The sequence below is a fragment of the Cucumis melo genome, chromosome 5 (genome assembly GCF_025177605.1).
Source record: "Cucumis melo cultivar AY chromosome 5, USDA_Cmelo_AY_1.0, whole genome shotgun sequence".
Lineage (NCBI taxonomy): Eukaryota > Viridiplantae > Streptophyta > Magnoliopsida > Cucurbitales > Cucurbitaceae > Cucumis > Cucumis melo.
In genome coordinates, this window is record NC_066861.1 from 17,576,090 (window position 1) to 17,600,649 (window position 24,560).

A 24,560-nucleotide genomic window follows, 5' to 3' on the forward strand; every position below is an offset into this window, starting at 1 on the left:
GCCATCCTTGTGAGTGTGGAAATATTTACAATGTCACTTCCATTCATACAGCCAATAACCAAATTTAAGGTCAAAGTCAAAACTTCATAAACATGGTATATACATGGAGTTCATCTAGAATTGTTATATCGTAGTAAATACCCTTCTTATGTTGTCCTTTGTACTCGTTTTTTTTTTTCAATTTGTGAGTGTTTGGGCCAGTTTAAACCAATCTTGACTAATCTCACGAGACAACTCGTTTGACCCTACAACACTTGAGTGTCAAGTAAACTTGTAGGAAATTAATTCCTAAGTAGGTAACCAACACGGATTGGATTAAACCCATAACCTCTTAGTTAGTTATTGAGACTATGTCCTTTTTACCATTAAGCCAACCATGATGGTTGTCCTTTATACTATTTTTACATTCTCCAATTTATGCTATCATTATACTTTTATATATATCTCTCGGTGAATGAAATTAATTTTTTGGTTTTCTCAAGTCTTAGCGCTTACTACAGGTAAGGTACGTCTCTGTTTTTTTGACATTAGGATTGAATTTAATGGTACACTAATGAGTCTACTTTTAGTTTTCTAGCCTCAAGGACCATTCCTCCCACCTTCGTCAAATTTTATGGTTAAAATCTTCTGTTAGGTTCCTACAAACAAGAGGAGTTCCAAATACGTAGTAGTTTTACATCCAGATACGACAAATAAGTTCAAAGAATCTACCTTGGATGGTGTTTCCCAAGTAAAGTTTCCATTAACTTGTCGGATGAACAATTGCCATGGGAAAGAGGCCCTTTCTGCTTCAGCACGTTTCCTTGATGCCCAGTCATAATCTGGTGGGATGTATGCCCATTTCCTTGGTCCAACTCAGTGGAAGCCTCAAGACTCTCATCATCACCAAATTCAAAAAGATGCAACATTTCTTCCCGAGAAATAGTTCGATATACCTGTTGGCGATCAACAACTCTAGCAGCCAGTCCCTCCTTCGTTACCTATCAAATTTACTTCTCAATCAAATTCAAGTCCATAAAAGAAACTGCATCTGCAATCATAAAATGTAAGAAAATGTTTTATCATACCTGACGCTTATAAATTTTTTCTTCCATTGTTCCATGCGCCAAAAATCGGTAAGCAAACACCGGTTTTGTTTGGCCATATCTGCAGGTTAAAAAATAAAATTATGATAATTGAAATATATTAAACAACAAAGTTTTAGTGGTCACTATGAAATTTAGCTACCAAGTTAAGAGTGGCTCTTGTTGAAGAATAATGATGGGGAAGAGCGATAGTGAACTAGTAACTAAATGTTTGAATATGTTTATATGCATGCGTGTGCAAGCATGTGTGTGTATATATATATGTATATATATATACGAGTGAGAAAAATGTAACAAAAGAGAAAAAAAAATTCTCATTGATAACAAAAGAAAGAAATAAATCAAGATATCATGTCCACAATAATCTAGAGACAGAGATGAGGTAAAAATTGATGCAACTGTCAACAAAAATTAGAAAGCTAAATCAACATTTCCATTATTTTCATATAAGTAGATGACAAGAGGGTACACGTTCCATCATTTATAAAAATAATACAAAAAAATTTGAAAGTTCATGAAATTTGAGATGACACTTAAAAGCCTATTAATGGTTTTAGCTTCAAAACAGATTGCAGGACATGTTGAGGTGTTAAAGAGTGGGGTCATCCCTCTCCTTAAAAAGGGATGTAACACGAGGACTTCCCAAGTGGTCATCCGACTTAGTATTAGCACGCTTAGCTGCAGAGTTCTAACGGGATCCGGTGCATTAGTGCTGGTATGATCGCACCCGGTCATCCCTCTCCTTTAGGTCCATTAGTCATATATTATGTCATTACCTTCGAGAATCTGCAATTATTTCCTGCATCTTAGTAGTTCACTTGTACACTTCTTTCTTTTTTGACTTTTCTTACTGCAGGTCTATTTTAGGGTTATAGATTATGGCTGTATCATGCCTAAGAAATACAATAAAGTAAACTTCCATAACCTACTGTGAAAAATAGCATGGCATATAAAGGAGGCCAATGCATCCTCTATATGTCATGCAAACTTACAATAAAAATTTAAGAACTTCAATATTTTTTCTTCGTTCATTGCTAATTTTATCAGGCAGACTATATCAATAAAAATTAAGAACTTTGAATTTCTTTCTTCGATCCATTGCTAACTAACAAGTTAGAACTAATTCTAGATGCTGAAGGTTATCGTATGAAGGATAGTTCACAAACTCAGCAAAATAGTTCCTGGTGAAAATACCCAAGTTCCCCATGGCATGCCCGTTTGAAAAATTCTTTTTGGTTATAAACAGAAAATATGCATCCAAGTCCGATAGGGTCATTGAATTTTCATAAGCTATCATATTCTTCAGTAGGAAGAAAAAAGAACAAGATAACTAACTACCTCCAAGCTCGATAAATAGCCTGAAGATCATAAGTTGGATTCCAAGAACCATCCACTATAATGACACGGTTAGCAGAATGAAGATTGATGCCCAATGATCCAGCTCTAGTTGATATCAGGGTACATTTTACCCTCTTATTTAGAGGCTCATTAAACCTCTCAACAATCTTCTGTCTTTCGGAACTCTCAGTTCTTCCATCTAGCCTGCCAAGAAAGAAGTATTTAATGGATCCCTTTTCTTTTCTCTTCTCTTTAACAAGAAAGAAAATTTTCATTGAGTAACAAAAATAACAAAAATGTTCGGAGGGTACAAACTCTTAGAAGGGTGAAATGAAAAACAGCCTACAAGGAGGAAACTCAAATGAAATTTTAATCAATCAAACAGTGTATGTTCTTGCTCTATTTTGCGTGTGGCTGTTTGGTGTTTCGAAGACACTTCTATGAGTGGGGATCGTAACTAACTGTGACCTAAAATTTTTCTTTAAACATTCTTTTTTTTCCTAAAAAGGAGACAAGTCTAAAATTCTATTAATAAAATGAGAATATTGTTCAAAGTACATGAGAGTTTAGAAAGAACATGCAAATAAAGAGACTGAGGATCAGTAGGTGCACTCAAACATCTAAACATTTTAATTGCCTAAAACATTATATCACCACTCTCATTACTGTTTCTTTTTCCTTGCATGGGTGGGTTGGGGGTAATAAGAGTAATTCCTGCATTGTTATATGCAAAGCAGAAAGGCAGTCAATCATAATGCAAAATTGCATACCTATACCAATCTTTACCCTTTTTCCAAAATTTTCCTCTCTTTCCTCGTCTAGGCAATCTTGAAAGATAGAATTCAATTAGATCAAGCGTAGGAATGCTCTGGCTGAATACCAATGCCTTATCGCCCAATTCAGAGCACATGGTCAAGATCTCTAGCAGTAAAACCATTTTCCCCCCGTAATCCACCTCCTTGTAACTATTTGCATGAAGCAGACCATTTGACCAATCCTAAAAGAAATAAAAAGGCATTGTTGATGGTAAGTACTTACCATGCTTAAGCAAAACACTTTAAGAGAATTTTAATCAGACTAATTTATGTAACAACATGAATATAGAACTTAATCAGATTAACAAAATGCAGATATGAATCACTTAGGAGAAACAATGCCATTGCCTGTAAAGCAATATTATAGATCTGTTCACAAGAACATTTGACCAAAGCTCAGCTCAAATGTAAGAAGGAATCGATACGACTTAATATCTCATACCTTAACAAAAAAGCCACTAACAAATTTATCCTGATGATTCCCATTGGCATTCACTGGCTTATCTGTTAAGCAAAGAAATATAAGGACGATCATTTAGCACTCAAAGCTCAGCAAGATAAATGACACAAGCATTAAAAAAGAAAAGAAAAGAAACAGGCTAAAACTTTCGGCAAGAGAAATAAAACGTCAAAAAGAAAAAAAAAAAAAGAAAGGAAAGATGATATCAAAGATTCACGATTATAGTCATTACACTGTTCTAGTATACTTGAAATCTTAATCGAGGAAGATTCCTTCAACATCTCATTTTCAAAAGAATCTGTTTAGGGCCACTTGGAAGGCTATTGGTCTAAAGAGATTTAATATTCTGCTCTAGATTATTTGTAATAAATTCTTTCATTGTTTTACAATCAACATCACTATGGGTGTCGTGTTTACAATACAATATGTTCGAAAAAGGGGCTTTGTTGATAGTTTACAGCCCAAGGGTATTTTAGTATTTCACTTTACCCTAAATTTATTTCCCTTTTTGTATTAGGGCTTGCTAGAGCTTATAAAGTTGTCTTCTTCTGTAACTTTCATTGTGTACGAAAATAATAAAAAAATTCTCTATCATGGTTTTTTCTCCTTGTTTTTGGGTTTTCCATGTAAACCTTTGTGTTCGCTTTTCTACCGTTTTAACACAATGTAATGTTGAGGATAGTTCTCTTTTCTACCGTATAACACATTGTAATGTTGAGGATAGTGCCAAAAGATACAATATCGTATTTGTAGCTAAAGACTTTTCTTTTTTTTAATCATCAGGAGACCTTTGCTCTTGTTGCAAAAAATTAACTCCTCTAAAATTCTTTTTCCTCTTGCACAAAGCTTAAATTGACCACTTCTTCAAATAGGTATTAAGAATGTTTTTGTCAAGAAGAAGAGTCTTAAATCACCAATTGAGCCAAAAACTGAAAGCTTGTGGGTGAAGACGAATTTAATATTATATCTAACATATCTTCTCAATTGTGGGCTCAAAATATGAAGAAAAACCCAACAAGTGGAAATGAATATTAAAGGAGAGGAAACAACACAAGAACTTGAACCCAGGACATCAAACCATACTGTTCTGATACCATCTTAATCATTAATTGACTGAAAAGCTTAAGCTTGTCGGTGAAGGAAAATTTAATATTATATCTAACAAGGAGAATTTATGAACCTACGACCAATATTTGAAATGGAACTTGGACATAGTCATGTTTGCAAATTAAGTTCTTATTCATATGAAGTAGTCTCCAAGAGCATGGTTTGAATTGAACACTTTGGATAAGTAGTCACTAGCTAGTAATCAAAACTAAAAAAACTCAAAAAAGCATATTTTATAAACTAATGAAGACATCTCTAAAGAAATTTCAAGCTTGCAGCAGGTCCATTATCTTAGTGGAGAATTGTTGTCAATGCTTTTTGTAGCTTTTAAGGGAGTTGTTTAGGAATATATTGAACACAAAAATTTCGAGCATGCAGCTGATGGTTTGTCTAATATGTCCATAGATTTTGTGTCTAAGGGGTAGGGGTATATGTTTTTATTTTGAAACATAAACGAACCTCTTTATTAATGATAATAAATATGATTAATGCTTAAAGTGCAAGAGTAATATATTATGAGCAATAAGGAGAAAAAGGACTAAAAGGACAATCAAAACAACGATACAAACAAGCCAAAATCCTCTATAACTCAAACCAAAAAATAGAGAATAACCAAGCAAAATAATGCTCTTTCAATAAGAAGCCGGTTTTTGTGGAAGGATTGCACACTAAAAGCTTCGAAAAGAAAGTAGATGGAACACCAATTGGAGACAAAAATGATTTTGAGCCTAAGAAGATCTGCTAACAATTTTCGATCCAACAAACTGCAAAGTAACATTAAATTCTTTGAAAGAGGAAGCCATTCTTGCACATGATGAGAGAAGATGAAATGAACAAATCAACTAAACCAAACTGTCCAAAACTAACTTGAACAAGCTTCGAGATGAGAGAAGAGGGAACGCCAAAAGAACAACAACCATCCTTGCTGAATCTTCACTAAGACGAAACCAAGAACTGCTAAAAATTTTAATTGTTCAATCGGTTGGAAACAATTATTGAGCCCAACTTCTTCAATGAATCTAGGGGAGAACTAGTTCTAAATTAAAAGTTTGGGATACATGAATCCCGACCTCTTTATCTACAGCCCTCTAACCTCACAAAGAAACTGATTATTGAAACAAAAAGTGACTAAAATCAGATTTCAAACAAAAGCTAGTTTGCATTTATCTACTATCAACTTTAAATGGGCTGGAATTTTGCAATGCTTAGACTGAGAGGGGTTTCTTGAGGTCTGTTTTCCATCAATCAGATCCTCTTCATTCTGAAACAAATCATTGAGATCAATTTCTAAAGGGTCCTTCAAAGAATTATCCTCTAACTCATTTAGCTTCCCCAAATGATCATCTTTCACACTGCTCACACTAAAAGAAGAGTCCAAATCTGAATCACAATTCTTTTTGGATGGAGGGCCTAGAGTTTGGCAAGGGGAGCCTCTCAAAACTTTTACTTTTGAGGAAGGTAAGGAAAAACAGAATATTTAAAATGTGGTTGGCAGGAACTCTGAGAATCTGATCTGGTTGAGAGAAGGAACTTGAATCCGTGTGCAATTAACCTCCAAAGGATCAGGGTTTTGATCTAAGCCCCATTCTGCCCTTAAGACACTCTTTTTCAAATTCAAGATGTTTGACCTAATTGAAGATGAAGCAGCTTGGCCTCGAGTGTCCTTTACCTTTAAAATTTTAGAATTCTGAGAATTTTCGTCAAACAACATCTTCGTCTTTATGGAGCCTTTTTTAAGAGATCCTTTGGCCTCCTTCTAACAAAATGCTTGGGGAACGTATTAAAAGGAAGCAGGAGTTTCTTTGATTTTGTATGTTTTTTAGAAAATCTTCTTACACCATATCTAGCCGAAGACGCATGAGATGAAGAAGATAAATGTGCAGATGAAGAGGAGAGGCTTGAGGCTTTTTTAGAAGCAGCTGTGATCGGCACTGACTCTGCCTTTGCAGAAGGGGCAACTGGTGCTGAAGAAGCAGGAGAGAAAGACCTTCTAATGGCAGAAAAAGAAGTGGCTGAAATCTGACATTTAGCCAATTGGACTAAATCAGAGGAGATAGGCTGAGTGTCTTTGGTGTTCTCGGTGGGCAGTAAAGAAGAAGCATCCGAAAAACTCTCTTTCTGCTTTAAAAGAACCCCTTCGACTTCCACTTCAATGTTCCCTCCAAAAATGAAGGAATTGTTGGTTAAACGTGTCTTAGAATGTTTTACAGCTGTATGAGCATTAATTATACCTTTTGGAGGGAAGGAATTAATGCTGAACTTCGCCAATGACTGATTACCTTCCTTAGTAATGTCAGGCGGCAGCACCAAAGAATCCAGCAATTCCTTTGGATTGCAAGGCATTGATTGCCTTTCCGGTTAGGGGCATATGTTAGGGATTATGAGATTGGAATATTTGTTTTACACGTCAAATGCTATCAAATATGTCCCTGCATTGGTGGTTTCTAGAAAACGAATATTCCACGGAAATGCCGATCCTACAAAATATCTTTCCTTATTCAATGTGCGGTTGCTATGGAAGTTAGGGTTGCTAGTTGCGATTCCAATTTGCACATTTAAACTACTAGAAACTCGGAAGGAGAATGATTAACAACTCTCCAGGTACAGTGCAAATAGAAAGCTGAAAAAAACGTCCTAGAAGCAGGACAATCTTCTTCCAACAATCTGTCTGTCCTTAAGAGCTTCCTCATAAGCATCGACTTCCTCAAATCTACAACAAGTTGTTCGCAAAGACAAATCTAGTGCCACATTTTCATCAATCTCATACTTGTTTTCTTGTCACAACCCAAATTGCTTTGCCAATAAGTTGAGTCCTTGAAGTTTGTCCAAATTCCTGAATGACTCAAAGGAATTCCTTGAAACTGATGGAAAATTTTGAACTGATTCGCTGAATTATATGTTGTTATAATTAAATTTATTATTTACAGTAACCCATAAGCATATGCTTTTGGTTGATTGGTGATTTAATTTTCTCTTCGGCAAAAGATATTAAAAGAAATATCAATAGCTAAACGAAATAGTTAATACAGAAATTCCAAAATCTAGCAAAGTATACCTCCAATGCCAATATTAGAATCTATGTTTTCATCACTGGAGGAATCGCCTGCAAGAAAATTTTCAATAGCATCTTCACGCTTCACATAATATTTGTCTTCTTTGGTCAATTGCAGGATTCCAGGATGATTCCAGATCTATAATGACAGAAAAACTTTAATACCATATGTGGGCACAATGGGCACTAACAAAGGCAAAAACATGTTCAGTTGTGATATCAAATAGAAATGAGAAAAGGCCATGGGCATGTTTGGAAATAAATTTAGAAAACAGATGTCTCAGTGGCACGAAGGGGGGAAAAGACAGAAGAATGTCTTCGGCAATTAAAGATTTGAAGAAAAGGGCTTTTTAGCACATTTTGCAAAGCAAGGTGGACACAGTATTAAAAGTTCAGTAACCAGACATGAATTTGTAAGTTCAAAGACTTATTTAATCTTTAGATACAAGTCTAAATAAGGCAAGGAAGTAAACTAGCAATTTAACCAAGATTTTATTCGGTCACAATATCATCTTGATATCAAACATAGCAAAATGAATCAAAATATTTTCAAATATAGCAAACTCTCAATTATTGACATTGATAAATATCTAGAAATATCTATTATTGATAGACGATGTCAATTTACTAGATTTGAAAATATTTTCTATCACTTTTGTCATTTAAAACAATTACTCTCATTTAATTAGTCATAATTAGTCAAAGAATTTGAGAGAAGAATTTGAAAGTGAATTCCTTATTTTGGAAATTAGAAGAGAAAACGAGTCCTTCGCTGCGCCAAACTACGGGAGTGCAATGAAGGAAATTCCACTAACCCCTCCATTAGGAGTCTGAAGGACGGAGGACCATCTGGACTAGACTTTGATTCAATAATGATAAAAGATCTTTTTTGACTGATCTTTTCTTGTGAAATAGAAAGATTCTCTTCTTATCTTTTTCTTAGCTAAAATTCATAATTTGCTAGGTTTTGAGTATGGCTGGCAGCAAGAAATCATTCAAAATCTGTTAAAAAAACGACTATTATCAGTCCAAAGGTTATGAAATAACTCGACTCTCACAGGGCGGTTCGAAGAAAATCGACTGATAAGGAGTCAATGAACAAGGAATTTCATAAGGCGAAACGACTGAACTATAATAAAAGGAGTGCATTATGAAATAACTCGACTCCAAAATCAAAAGAGAGGGTCAAAGAATTTGAGGCGAAACGACTGAATTATAATAAAAGAAGGGGTGCATTATTCAATAACTCGACTCAAAATAATGAGAGGTTCAAAGAATTTGAAAACGAATTCCTTCCTTATCCAATTAGAAGGATACAAAGGTTAGGACATGAAAGCGAAAGTCCTTATCATTATTATTAAAAGGAGTGCAACGAAAGAAATCCATATTAATTAATTAGGCCCCTCAAATTCTTTGAACCTAGGCTTTCTTCTTTTTTTGCTTAACACATGAATTCTTTCCTTATCAATGAGACCACAGGTGAATATGGATTTCGGACGACTGAGGGCTCGACTGAAAGGAGTTCAAGATTCAAGCTAAAACAAAGAATTTTGGGAAGCGACTATTAAGGAATGTAGAGACAAGGAGTCCCTTTATTCATTGAGGCCTTCTCTATCCTCCTACGGGGTCAATGATGCATTCTTTCATGACACACTGAAAGAGAAAGCCCTAATTAAGCTAGTCTGGACAGAGAAAGCCCTAATTAAGCTAGTCTGGACCTATCAATATTCTTTGAACCTGATTTCTAGTAGTTCGGGATCTCCACCTCGTCTTGTGCTGGATACTTGACTCTTATTCCGTCATAATAACCTAGCATTCTTAGAATAACAGTTGTGGAAGAGTCCTAGGGAGGACAAAGAAGTACGACCAGCGAATCACTTGAACTGGTAGGTAATTGCATATATGAAAGAGTCAGTCAAATCGCAAAAGCAGATATGGTCCGGTATTCCCTTGTTCCCTATATTGGTTATGTTCTTTATTTCTCATGTAGCAAAAACTAATCGAGCTCCCTTTGATCTCCCAGAAGCGGAAACTGAATCAGTTGCAGGCTATAATGTAGAATATGCGCAAGATGTGATCCTTGATAGTCCACTGTTGGCGGAAGCCAATGTCCCAGGGTCCCAGGGACTCATTCTAACTGAAACAAGGGGTGGGTCTTTACGTATTCCTTTATTTAGTCTCCTAAGCCTAAGTTGTTCATATTCCCTTTCCTTCGATGTCCTAGCTTCTACTCTATGCCGATACGGTCTTGTTCTCGATCCTCTTCCTATTGAAGTTACTCCTCTTTCCTAAACCTATGGGACGAATTCGATCTGACCTTTATTCCTATTAATTAATAAGTAGTAAGCGGTCTCGCCCTCCAACTCCCTATCACTTCCTCCTCCTCTCCTTCTCTAACCTCTCATATTAAGTCGTATTCATCCTTTTCACGAGTTGGTTAGCATATACCTTTAGAGTTCAACTCGGAATGATGACTCGCGTGCTTAACCATGTTCATGCAGGCCACACTGGTTAGCTGTCTTGCTACGGAAAGAGAGAATTTGACTGGGTCCCTTTCCTGGGCCTACCCTTTCCATCCGCAACTGAGAATTTGTCTAGCTTTTCTCAACCGAAAAGAAAACGCTTCCAGGCAGTCAACGTGCTCGAACCAGGCGGAAGCTTCCAATTTGAGTTAGTTACTATACCTTCCCCATTCAGAGTTCCGACCCTAATCTCCCGATCAAACTCGTTCTCTTCTCTCCCTATCGGTCCTTGTGCATTTTCTCCATCCTGTACTTGCCTCCTTAGCTTTCTTAGCCAAGATCTCAGGTTTCCCCCGAACCAAGAGGTCCCGCTTATCCAGACCCAAGAGTCACACTGAAGCCGAAAGACTGACATTGAATGAGGCCTTACGAAAGAGATATCAGTCAATGCCCTACCACGGATGAGGCAACTTCTGAAAGAAAAGAAAGAGAATCCATCGCCCTTCTTGCCCTTGCTGCTGATAGGCCTTCCGTGAAGTTATGTAGGAAAAGGGCCTAACTGCAGTTTCAGTGCACCAACTTATCCCCTCTGCCTACGGCTCTGGCTTTTAGCGCGTCCCTCTCTCATTTACCTCGTAATTGATAAGAAGTGAGTTTACAAACGAGATAGAAGAAAGAAGACCCCAAAGGAGGGGTCGGCAGCTAGGGTTTGTTGAGATCTTTCATTCCCCGTCCTACGGACTTCGAAGGAGCGGAGCCCATAAGAAGGGGAGGACTTTCTGACTTGAATCTGATTTTTCTTCCTCTAGTTATAAGGAATAAGACTTCTTATATGCGTCGGACTTTTCCTTGGATAGGCTTTCTCTTTCTCTCTTCTTTTCATATTATGAGTTTCTTGATTTATGGACGTTCATCGATCAGTCGCTTCTCAAATTCTTTGAGAATTCTACGGCATCAAAATTCAGTTCTTTCTTGAGATATTATGTCCACTTTCATGTTGTTGGCATCAAAATTCATTTCTTTTCTTCCTTTAAGTAGGTTCAAGCTCCGCTTCTTCCTTTCACTGAAAACCTTTCACCTCTCCTGCTCCCCCCTTGAAACCCGACTTCTGGGGTGGATAGTTCCTAGGTCCAATACCACTACGTGGGCCGACTCAAGAGGCTTAGGGGCAGGTACGAGAAAAGATGGGGCATCAGGTGATTATTTGATGAAAATGTAGAGTCAACCCCTTAACCCTTTAAAGGGCTGGGCTTTTGACTCCCTAGCATTGGGATTTGCTATCGTCCGCCCCAACGGGTCTTTTCCGCTGTCTTTCCAGTTCTTCTTTCATCCCTCTTCTTTCTGATAAAGTGGCAATAAAGGCATATTTCGCGATCCGTAAATGAATAATAGTAGTTAGAATATGTAGTAAAATCATATGCAAACTCTTAACTTCAGTACGAGGGCCTAGTAGGAGAATCTCTTACCTCGAGATTAGCTTAACAAAATTACCCTAACAGTCACGATCAAGCGTTCCAAACCGTTAAGTCCTAAACAGCAAGGGAACCTAATAACTAAAAATAATAATTTTAATGGTTGACCAATTACCCAAGAATAAATTTAATTCAACTTACCCGAAGTTGAGGTTGAATTCCAATTCAATTTTGATTAGGGAAAAATCAAAGTTTTGAGTTCTTCCAATTAGATCGAACCAAGCCTTCATGAAAAATATAATCCAACTTAATCCAAAATTAATTTTATTTAGGACCAAAATTAATATTTATTGGACATATCTAAAACCCAATCAAAACTTACCAAAACTTACCAAAAATAAGTGGAAAAAAGGTACAAAATTAGGTTGGCGGCTCTTGATTGAATAAGGTCATTCACTTATTAGGATTAGAAGTGCATTATGAAATAACTCGACTCAAAATGATGAGGATACAAAGCTTAGGACTTGAAAGCGAAGTCCTGATCCCTGAACTTCAAATTTGAAGGAGCCCTTAGATAAATAACTTGACTCAAAACGAAAAAGGAGAGGTTCAAGGCTCATTGAACTCGACTGAGGTTAGGAAGGAGTGGGTCAAAGCCCTCAATCAAAAAGGACTTATCCTTATTAGGATCAAAGAATTTGAGAAATCCATATTCACTATCGGCTTTGCCTTTTTTCCTTCTTTATTTATTTCATAAAGTAACTTATCGTCTTCCGAATCATATTAATCTTTGTTCTTTCTTTTCAAATCATCAAAACCAAAGGAGGGGGAGTCCAGGTTTGAATGGAATCAAAAATACAGGTAAAGAGGTCAATCAGGCTATTCACGATCGAAGTTGGAACGTCTAATCTCTCTCCCTCTCGATCTCGCTCCTTCGCACCTTTCTTTAGTGGAATCATGGAACCCGATCAATAGAGTTTGAAAATCAAGGCCCTAACTACGGGATCCAGGATGAGGAGAAAGACTCGATCGATCTTTAAAGAAAAGAAACTACCACTGAAGAAAGAGCAAAGGATGCAAGGTGGTCTCTAAGCGGAACTACACACCCGTGTTGGAGGTGCGGGATAGCTCAGGAGAAGGGACGTGCCCAACGCCTTTCCTTTGATTTACCCTTTCTAATAATGAATATAGTGACGAAAGAAAACCACCCATAGAGACTCCTTCAAACCCGGTCGACGGGTTTAGCATGCAATTCAAGAATACCACTCATTAACAAAGTAAGCTCGCCTCGTGGTGGCATGAATCAAAGGAAGTGAAAGCAGGGAGTCAATAAATAGTTCAATCAGGCTTTACGAAAAAGGAAGAGGCGAAAGGATCGATGGAATTGAGGAGACTCGTGGTAGCCCTTGTCCCGACCCACTTAACGGTTTTGGAGTTGAAGAAGTGGGATAATGCATCATCCCTAATTCTTTATAAGCTATTATTCTCAATATGGTATGAACAAGTAAGAAGAAATGGATGAAATACGGGATTGTTTATAGGAATTCCTCCGGTTTAGCTTGGCGCCACATGATCATTCTTGGCTGAATTCCTTCCCTATGGCTATTTAAGGGTGACAACCTCCCTACCCCACCCAGTGGGATGAGTTTGGAGCAATGACTTAGATGTGCACTTTTGCTTAAAGGCGCCGGTCCTAACCCTTCCCTTCAAGCATGAAGTTCGGATCTGACTCCAAAAGAAAGAGACTCGAAACAGAGGTCTCGACTGAATCAATAAATAAAGGCTAGTCCTCACTGGTTGAATTTAAAAGGCTCGACTGCTAAGAAGAGAGTCCTTATCCTTTTAATTTGAAGGAGTGCAACTCAGAATGAAACTCAAACGGGAAATTCCTTTCTTCTTTTTTCTATGAATCAAATACCTTCCCATCCAAATAGTGAGATGATAGTAAGCCGTTGAGATCCAACTCTCAAAGGATATATGGAATAGTCACCTAGACCTTTGTTTTTGGTTCTACGTAGCTTAATTTCCTCCATATTCACCTTTTTGACCGATTTGACTCGAAAAATGAAGAAAGCGGGTCAATGTGAAAAAAGAGAGATTTCTCAATTCGAGCAAGCAATTCCTCTAAGAGAGGTTAGGATAAGGCACAAGGATCTTCGTTTGTGCCCAGATGAAAGAGAAAGCGGGGAGTCAAACTAAATCAAATAAGGCTAAAAGGGAAAAAAAACTCAGATGCACGCTAGGACGAGCCACTCTTTCTACAGTTTCTGGTTCCGATCTTTGATATTCTCTTTTTGATAATAAAGGACGAATGAACAATTCTTGGTACCTCAAGGAGAGGTTCTTTGCTTAGAAAAGTGATGTTTGCGTGGCTTCTTTCTGAATTGACTGGGATTGTAGCCGTCTTTCTACCCTTTCATTGAAAGAGACTGAAACTGCCTAGTTCCGCGCCTGCGTGAACCCTTGTTTTGAAGTTCAAGGATCAAAGAATTTGAGAAGAACTATCAAGAAAGCACCTCTTTTCTTTTCCCTTATATGTTCAATCCCATAAAGGCTAAATCATCTGAAAGTCAAATCACAATAGATAAAAGGATCAGCGCTTATCCCGAAGAACTGAAAGCACTCTTTCTCCTTGTGCAAGCTTTCTTCCTTCCTTCTCAAATTCTTTGACTTAGAAAACAAAGGCTCAAAGTTCATTGAATAAAGTCAACTAAAAAATTCAGTCGCTTCTCTTCGCAAATTCTTTACCCCTTGGACTGATTTATTCTACCATATTCATTTCCTTGGATTGATTTATCCATATTCACCTTTGAATCTTCTGCGGGAAGCGAAGGGACTGAGTGCAATGAGAAGGAGTTCGATTGGTATTATTTACCCATGATTTTTAAACATAAACGTACAAGTAAAAAATATTAAAAATATATGTTTTCATTATTCATTTAAAGATACCGTGATTCATTGAATATCGAATAACTTTAATTTATGTATACTACTTGTATTTTTATTCTCTTGGAAAACGCCATTATTTAATCACATACCATTCACAATTTAATAGTTCTAGTACAGAACCTACTCCACTCAGAATTTGTTTGAAATAATCAAACTCGAGATCATGGTAATAAATTAAAACCTGAAAAACCATTAATCAACTGGGCTGCCCTAGGAGGCTCAAATATCACAAATTTATAGCAATATTTCAATTTAGACCAGTAAAAACTTAACTCAAGTTCTAACTGAATTTTTTGTAGAAACAAGAATTTCCTTGATGAATAAGCTAGCGAAAATAGAGGAAAACGCTCACCTTCTGGGGAGCCACATACAGATGACACTGCCAACTATTATAATGAACACAACATTTTTAGCAAACTACAAAATATGTACACAAAATTAAGATTTTTCTTAAATGAAAACTTGAACCATCGTGAAAAGCTCATTCACAAGTACTCCTCTAACCCTCCTCCTATCAAAGAGCAACTGTGCAAGTCAACCTCTAAGGGCAACAATCAAATTGAACCAAAGTAATGGGAACAAATGACTACATTTCTATTTACACTTCTAATCCAGTCCAGCTGCGCTGCATCCATGCTATAAAATATAAGCTACAAAATGTAAATTAGCAGCTCAAAAATCAAATTCAGATGTCATGAGCATACCTGGGCCAGTGCTTGGTACCCAGCAAAAAAGCTCCGTTTCCTTAACTGTTCACTAGAATCCTTGCCATTATTAAATCCATGCACGTCAAGAAATCTTTTGTATAACTTCCTCTGTAAGGGAGAGAGTTTTACAGATATCACAAAGACAGTTTTAGGTGGCAAGTCCTTCTTCACCACGGTCATGTCCATTCTTTGAACAAACCCTTTCAACTGTTCATATAGGATATGAGACCTCTGGTTCATTATTTTAACATCATCCAGAGTTGAATTAGTATGCTGCCCATTCTCTATGGGGTTCTGGAAGCTGCACAAGAGAATATGTAAGAGAAATATAAAGACAGAAAGGCAGAACTCAGAAGAAAAGAAGACTGAAGGTGGAGTCTTACCGATTCCTAAATTCATGGCTACTTCCCAGGAAACCTTCTCTCACAAAATCAACCATCTGTGCCAATTATAAGGTCAAAAAAAGAATATCATTCATAAAGGTATCAGCTGGTGTAACTGTTTCAAAGACTTACACAATAGTACTCCATGAGATTGTTCTGTAGCGGTGATCCAGTCAGCGCAATCCTCCTCTGGCATTTCACTTGTTTCAATGCCTGTGTTATATCAGCCTTGGTATTCTTAATCATGTGGGCCTCGTCACATACAAGAATATCTGGTCCATCCTGGCAATTAAAAGATAGCCAAAATCATATACATACATAATGTAGATTTGTGTGTAGTATAACCATGCTTCTTTTTTTAAAAATATCCATGAGTGTCCAAACCAACTTATGCGCACCTCAACTATTCTCATGGTACCCTTCTAACTCTACAACACTTTAGAGTAAAGAGAACTTGTAGGATATTAATTCCTAGGAAGGTGGACTCTTGCTATTAGATTTCATACAAAAGCTTTAGAGGTGTTCAGTTTTTGTTAGGCATCATCGTTATGTAATTATTTCTTAGGCATGACATAAAGTATTTCCACAAATCGAAAATGGAAGAAAAATTTCATAAAAACGAGTGCTTAACCAAGGAAATGGAATGGTAGTGTCTCATGGATGGACATGGGCATTGGGCACTTAGTATACTCAAAATGGACATCTTGTGAAATTTATGTTTGTACCAAGTGTTAAGTTCTAGTAAAATCATTTGGCATGACCATTTTAAAGCAAGATAACGAAACAATATATCAGTATTTGTTTTTCAATTTTATTAACTCATTAAAATAATGAAAGAGATAACAAACAAGTAAAAAAAAAAACAATAGCTCGATAAAGAACTTGGTTCTTTTTCTTGATTTTCAACAATTATATTGTTTCTACCAAATAGACGAGGCTTGAATAATATAACAGAAAAAAATAAAAAAGTCTAAAACAAGTTACAATGAGTGCCAGGTTTAAACATCATAATTTAGTTTTTTATTACAAAACAGACTGAAAATATGTAAGACATTTCAAGGGCAATAAAATAAAAAGAAAAAAACTAGAGAAGATAAAAATCACCTGCAAGATATAGCAAATTTCTCTAGCCATGTGTCTGTCCTTGACATGTTTACCAAGTGATAAATTTCGGAAAGCACTATAACCAATTAAAAAGACACCACCCTTGGCTCTCCACTTAGCAAGCAACACGGCCCTTCTCTCCCTAGTATGAAAGAGAAGTAAAAAATAACAATGAAATCAAGTCATAACCAACAGCCAAATTGATTATATATTACAGATTTCAATTTTCTTTCTTTGTCATATAAACATGGAAATCACAGACAGGTAAAACTTACAACCGAAAATACCAAAAGTCAAAACGTTTACCAAACAAAAGCTGAAGAAATGACATAAATCAGTCAACATACAATTTATATCAACAAACCTACATTTTATCTTTTACTCTTCAATATATATAAATAAATTTTACAAGAGACGACTTTTCGTCAATAATCTGAAAATGAGGAAATGTTTAAGGGTCATGAACTCTAGAGGGAGTAGAAATTTAACAAACATAACACAAGGTCAAGAACTTAGAAACAAATAAAAGCAAATGAAATCCGACCAAGAAATAATGAAACTAACACTGAACCATGATTTCTCCAAAATCCCAGCTTGAGACAATTTCAAATTGAAGCTCAAAGAGATAGCATCTCACGATATAATGAAAATAAATAAACTATTCAATCTTTTCTCCTCTTTGCTGCCAAGAATCCATAGAATAGCTAGTGTTCTCAATCCCTACTTTTTACTGTTGCCACTTGCATGTTGTTTGAATAAAAAGTGATGTTGTAGGATTAGAGTAAGTGGGTATCTCAGTTAAATCCTTAATTAATTAGGACTAGGGTTAGCTCTTTATTGATTAGGATTATGATTAGTTTCTTTAATTAATTAAGATTAGCTTGTTTTACAATTCTCCGTAGGGGAATTGACTTCTTGTATTGATAACTTTTGATTCATAATCAAGACTTAGATTTCATTCTTGGAGATTTCTCCTTTTATCCTTGAGGCTACATCAATTTTGTATGAAAGCAGTCATTTGGGCCAATGTTGACTGTCATTGGTGGAAGACCAAGAAACTCTTGACAACACTAATTGAGAGGGAACTTCGTGAGGTGTGCTCATTGCCAAACATTGCACACCTAATTAGGCGGAACCCTTTAAATTGAAGAGCAAGAAGAAATTGAGGAATGATCAAATAATGGAATTTTATAGTTGAACCAATACATTTAGGGTAGAAATCAATATTTTGGTTATGGAGAATGACCAAGAAAGATCGAAACATATTCAAAAAAACGCTAGAACTAGTCCTACAAGAATTTGAGGTTGAAACTTATCAAGAACACCCTATTTGTACATTGATTCCAAAGTTTCAGAGGAAATGGAGAGAGGAAAAGAGATCCAACGTTTGTTGGAAAAGATGACTCATAACATGAATCAAATTTCAAAACGATGGTAAGAGTTCAAAAAATCCAACAAAACATTGAGGTGGAAATTAAGAATGACACACTGAATGCATTGGAAATTGATTACCGCAACATCAAAGAACTTGACCAATTAATGAAGAAAATGTGATTCATGAAAGGTTCTCTGCAGAAACTAATTCTTAATGGTTACGGTTTTGAATAAGCTTGAGAGACAGATTGTTTTTTGACTTATAGTCGATGAAGTTCTTTTGGTGGCTATATTGGATTTTCCATTTTGAATTTACATCCTTGGTCAAAATAATATTGTTCAAAACCTAGCTCTAATACCATGAAATATGTACTTTGGAGATTACACTCTTATTATTTAATCAAACTAAAGATACACATATATAGGCAATTAAGAAACACTAATCTAGGGGATGTAAAATTACATTAAAGGACATCTAAACATAATTGTTTTTTAAAAGAAACCGATCTCTTTATTGATAAAAAAGAGCTCAAAGTACAAAAGGTTTATACAAAGGGCAAAACAAAACGAGACCATGAGATTAGTAGGGACACCCGGACATCTCAACTAGGTTGACACTCCTTTAGCACCTTCATCATATCCAAAAAATATATAGCCCAAGATACACAATAAAAAAGTTTCTAAAGTACATCAAAGCAGGGGCTGCAAAGAGATTAAAATAAAATAAGATAAGCAACAAAAAGACAAAGGAAATGAGGTGTGAAAAGCCTGAGAAAGCAAAGACAAAAAATCCTTCAATGATGGCTTCGACAACGTGGTTCATGAGGAAGGTGGCTACAAAGGTCTGGGAAAATGAATGCCTGCCAATTAAGGCTAATTTCTTAGATGGTGAAAGCTTCAAAATCTTTGTGTAAAGTACACCAAGCTGCCACATTCCTGTTAGCTATTTCAAAATGATCTAACCATTACATCTCCTTATCATGAAAAATTATTTGGTTTCGTTCAAACCAAATTTCTGCCAAAACAGACTTTGATAAGTTTTCCCAGATTAGGCTAGATTAAAGGTACAATGTAGTTTGGCCCTGGGATTTTCTTGTACAGATTGTCATAAATCCCAAGATTAGACTTTCAATATCTTGGAAAGATTTGGTTACTTCCCATTGACCATTGATTAATTCTGAAATTAAATTCCTTCTTTTGTCTTTTGCAGCCAAGAAACTGTTAAAAAACCCTGAGTTCTCATCCCTTCTTTTAGCCAATGTAGCTTGCTTTTTTGAATATGATTCCTTTCCAACACTCTATAAATACTCGTTAATTCAGTTTTCAGTGAGGAAAGAACGCCTAAATCAGCAGAATTTAGACCAGAAAGTTCTGCTATAAGGTCACAGTTTTCAATTTCTTTTAGCTACTCCTTCCTTTTAAGTGTCTCCTACAGATTTCCTTACCAGCTTTTCAAGACAGTATTTACATTTCTCAACTAACAATTGAAAAAAAAAGACCAGCCCAGCCATTTATGCTTGCTCTGTTCCAAGCTTCTTCAATAATTATGTTGCACTCTAAGAAAGAAAGCAAACTATTACAAAATCTGAATGGTGAATGACCCCCAAATAATTGATCCTGCTTCCAGAAACAAAGGGAAATGATCTGATATTATGCGAACCTTTTTACCAACTCCGGGGTTTTAAAATATCTTGTCCCATTCTTTATTTATGAAGAAGCAATCTAGCAGTGATCTGGAAGTTGTGTTCCCTTCTCTAGACCAAGTGAATTTGCCATTATGAAAAGGAATCTTCAGAATGTTGACTGAATCAATTTAGTTATTGAATTGTCTCATACCTCACGTGTATCTTCCCATAAGAAAACGTTCATGTGTCCACCTTGTGATGTTAAAATTTCTATCAATACACCATGGTTCTGTGTAGTAATCTGAAAGTGAGACTAGTTCGGGCCATACAAATCCTATTTCTCTTTAAGTGTTTCAACAACTTTAAACTTGTTCATATCCCACATAGTCAACATACCCTGATGTCCTTGGAGCTCCATAGGGATTTAATAAAAGTGATGTCAAACACTCAAACTCCTCCAACTTGGATTCCTGGAGTAAAACTATATCCAGATCAATCTTCTTGAGAAGTCTTTTGATGGGTATACGTTTACATATATCCTTGAGGCCCCTTGAGTTCCATGATACAATCTTCATGGTAGAGCACTACTTCTGAGCACCGTAAGTAGAATGGATGGGATCAGGCCAAAAGTATACCACAATCCTTGACTATGGAAGCCAAATGGTCCGGTATTTCAGAGGGCTTTAGAGGAGAGAAGCAGTGAGCACCCTGGAAAATACTGTTCGCATACAGATCTACTGTAAATAAAACCTGAAGGTTTGGGCTGTTAATATCTTCCGGTGTCAACATTTCATGATCAATCAGAAATCCTTCAAGAATCTTCGCTACTTGCCCAAAATGGTGAATCAAGCACCAATTCTTTCTTTCTAAAAACTGGATGGGCCGACCAGGAGCATGGGAATCCACCCAAGAAAGTGATCTTAGAGTTAGGGATGGAGAAAGATGTGTACTTAAAAAATTGAACTGACTGAGATGAAGGTAATGACCTGTTGGTAAGAGAAGGAAGTTGTGCACAAGTGCAGCTGGTTTCTAAATGGTCTGGATTGCTTTCTAACTGGGGGAATTGGTTTTATTCCTTAGGCTTGAGCTTCCACTGCTTTCCTCTAAAAGAGTTGGATCTTATATTAAATTTACCCTCACCCATCAGCTTAAGCTTTTGGATGAATCGGTGATTTAAGAAAAAGATTAGAATACACCAAGGCTGTCCAAACGTTGTGAATTTTTCCATTTCCTTACCAACCGATGCCCCTATAACTTCAAGCTCTCAAAATGGAAATACAAAGTTGCAAAGTAAATAGATCTTTTTTCTGCATTTGGTACAATGAAGGTAAATTCTCAATGGAAGATGTGGAATTTAAAAAGGTTATTCCTTTGGCAAAGTCTCACCTTGATTGGGTCGTGGAAAGGATTTCAGAACTACTTCAAAGTCAAGTTACAAGCTTCTTTCTTTGAAAAGCCGAAGATGATGAGGGGGTCGTCAAAATTTCGAAGTTTAAAGACACTTCAAGTTGGGTGTAGCAATGTGTCGTTTTCCCTACAACTGGGGCTCATACTTTCATTTCGAAGTTTTAAAGATGAATGAGTACTTTCATTCATGTCCCAATGGTCCAGCAACACCAAAGATGGAAGTCTTTCTACAAACTGCCGAAAGGTTTCTCAAATAAAATAGAAAAGGTACTTGCTCTAAAATCGACGATGGTGGACATGATTGAATTGTCGGGAATACCTCCAAAGAAAGAAAGGGTGAACCTAATGGATTACTCGGTCAATGATAAAAAGTACAAGTTCAAAGTAATCATCCAACCTTTGCAGTTCAACATGCCTTTTTTCTAGCACCAGAAACACAGAGCACTTTGTCTTCATTGAATCAGAATGTTTTTTTCTATTGGGTTCATAAAAATAATGAAGTGTTTAAGGAAGACAAAGTGCTCTGTATTGCTGGTCCTAGAACAAAGGCCCAAATCCACCCTTACCCAAAACCTGAGCGAAGAGTGATAACCCATACTAGTCTCTTTATTTATTTATTTATTTTATTTTTTAAGAGGAAACAAATCTCAACATTATTAATGTTTGAAAATAGAGAAACAAAAGCTCATAAAAGGGTTATAGAATGAGGAAAGAAATAGAGAGAGTTGAATCAACAATCGCACCCAAACATTTCAACTAGTTTGACACTCCCTCAGTGCCCTCATCATGTAATGCAGAAAAAAATTGTCCTTTCTTTGGCTGATAGTAGCCAATACAAAGCAAAGATAAAGTAGTGGGCCCATACAAAACATAAAACAAAAATAACATTAGAAAAGCCGTCCTCATTTCCCCGCAGAACGCAATGCAGTAGCTTGATGCTCTCTAAACAAGGAATTTATAAATTACTCCACTCAAGATCTTTGTCTCAACTAGGCAGTCTTTCTATCTCAACCAGCCCCCTAGGCCCAGTTATGATTTGGTGTTTCTTGACTGCATTTTGAAAGCTTCATTCTTCCCTCCCAGGTCAGCCTCCCCTGGAGCATAGGAGCATAGTTTTCTATTTTTCTTGTCTTTGTTTTACACAGTAGCAGCTTTGTTTTGATCTATAGACTCGGCCTTTATACCGCATTGTTTGCCCTATTTTCTTTTCTATAATTCTCTGTTTTCAGATTTTTGTACTAGGTTGGACTTTGCCTCCATTCTATTTTGGCTCTTTTATCTCTAGTCTTAATTGGGGATATGATGTTTTGGTGCTAAGGAGCTGTCAACTTAATTGAGATGTCTGAGTACACCTTTTCATCCCCTCGCTTTATCGCTTTGTAGGCTTCTTTATTACACTCATTATATAATTCTCTTGTACTTTGAGTTTTTATTATTAATAAAGAAGTTTGTCTCCGTTTCAAAAAAGAAAAGCAATCCTCATTTATGCTAGGATCCGATGGAAGCAGAAGGCTATTAAAAAATCATGATGTCCAAGACTTCAAAGTAGAGGGACTATGAATGGCCAATTTACCATGATCTTGTATTCAGGTGAGCAGATTGAAAATGGTCCATCCACAGGCTTGTCATGGAAAACCCTCTAACTTCTTTCAAACCAAACTTCAACTAATAGTGCTTTCACTGCATTAACCCACAGCAAGGAAGCTGTCTTGTTCTTCAAGGCTGGACCACCAATGATTTGGACCACGTTCTACTTAAAATCTTTACCATGATCTTTATCAAGGACTGATGCGCAATTTAGATTACCGAACAACATAATCCATACGGAGATGTTTACTCTCTTTGGGTTGTTTGACTGCCAAAGACTTTCCAAAGAGATATCCATGAGTGAAGATATAGAGAGGTGATTAAGCAAGGATTTTATTGAGAAGGAGCCATTGGTTTCAAGAGACCAAAGCCTTCTATCCAGATAGGTGGCTAGCTGTGAGGTAGAAAGTTGGCTTAATAAGGACCGGAAGTCTAAGGACCTGTTTGGTAAAGAATCCAGATTCTGTTTTATGCTTTCAGATTCACTGAATTAAGTAGATATGCGTTTGGCAGACAATCCGTATTCTGTTTCTTAATACTTTTTTCGAATTCTTTCCCTCCAAGGGCGTTGCAGAAAAGATTCTGCTGCCATCACCTAAATTGAAGAGTGTCGGTGCATCTATTTTGCACCATAGTCTGGAAATGCTAATCCAAGGCTTCCAAGGTTCAAAGTATCTTTTCCACTTGTATGCCAATTAAAGGAGCTGCTTCTATGGATGCTTTTAATCACTTGACACCATAGTGAATTTTGTCCAACCAAAAAACGCCAGCCCCACCTAGACAAAAATGCCAGATTCTAGTGCTTCAACTTGCCCAAACTGAGGCCTCCATCCTTATGAAATTTAGTGACATCTTCCCATTTTGCTAAATGGTCCAACTTTCCTCCGTTGTTTCCTTCCCAAAAAAACTTCCTCATAATTCTTTCTAAAGAGCTTAGAACTCTTTCTTCTCCATTTTTCCAACTTTCCTTGGACTTTACCAATAATAGGCTGTCAGAACATAGAGCTCTTTGGGTATCCACCAAAAGGAAGACCAAGATAAGTTAAGGGAAGGCTTTCCACTTTGCAATTCAGATAATTAGCTGTTGAAAGAATCTTGCTCTCCTCAATACTGCTCTCCTCAATACTGATACGGCAGATGGATGATTTCTCCCAATTAATCTTTTGTCCAGAACACCATTTAAAAACTAATAATGTTTTCCTTAAATTTTCCAGCATCACCTCATCAAATTTACAAACATTATCCCTCAAGTGTTCCACGATAGAACTTTCATCCTGTCTACTTCTTCCTTATATTAGTTCAATTCCACTGGCGGCTAAGAATGGACCAACTCATGGGGAAGGTTGTTGCTTGTCAACTTGCAAAAACTCTTTTCCTCAGGGGAGGAAAAAAGCTTAGTAATGTCTACACCAAGAGAATCAACCCTAAACCCTATCCTCTAAATTCACCAGTCTCTGTTTGAAGCTCATCTTCCTCTAATAATTCGGTTTCTTCACTGCTTACACTGCTAACTAATGCTACATCCAGGGTTTCATCTTCAAGATTCTCCTCTATTGTGATTAACTTGGATGATGTGGAGCAAGAAGTACCTCGCACAAAATTAATGTTTGAGACAGGAAGTCTGAAAGAGGACTACGGAAACTACTTATCATTGTTCATATATTTATCCTTCATTGCTTTTATTATTATTTGT

General features: G+C 36.6%; 1 protein-coding gene across 6 annotated transcripts in view; it reads right to left on the reverse strand.

Annotated features, from left to right (window-relative positions):
• LOC103485842 (protein CHROMATIN REMODELING 20) overlaps positions 1-24,560 on the reverse strand; it is a 73,463-nt gene that overhangs the window by 5,703 nt on the left and 43,200 nt on the right. For all 6 annotated transcript variants that reach the window (XM_008443561.3, XM_008443563.3, XM_008443562.3 and 3 more), the window contains 10 exons: positions 16,875-17,016; positions 15,903-16,052; positions 15,771-15,826; positions 15,385-15,688; positions 7,861-7,996; positions 3,681-3,742; positions 3,194-3,420; positions 2,424-2,627; positions 1,068-1,146; positions 712-980 (listed from right to left, as the gene is read on the reverse strand). In XM_008443561.3, the coding sequence (XP_008441783.2) occupies positions 712-980; positions 1,068-1,146; positions 2,424-2,627; positions 3,194-3,420; positions 3,681-3,742; positions 7,861-7,996; positions 15,385-15,688; positions 15,771-15,826; positions 15,903-16,052; positions 16,875-17,016 (1,629 nt within the window). The remainder of the gene's footprint in view (positions 1-711; positions 981-1,067; positions 1,147-2,423; positions 2,628-3,193; positions 3,421-3,680; positions 3,743-7,860; positions 7,997-15,384; positions 15,689-15,770; positions 15,827-15,902; positions 16,053-16,874; positions 17,017-24,560) is intronic.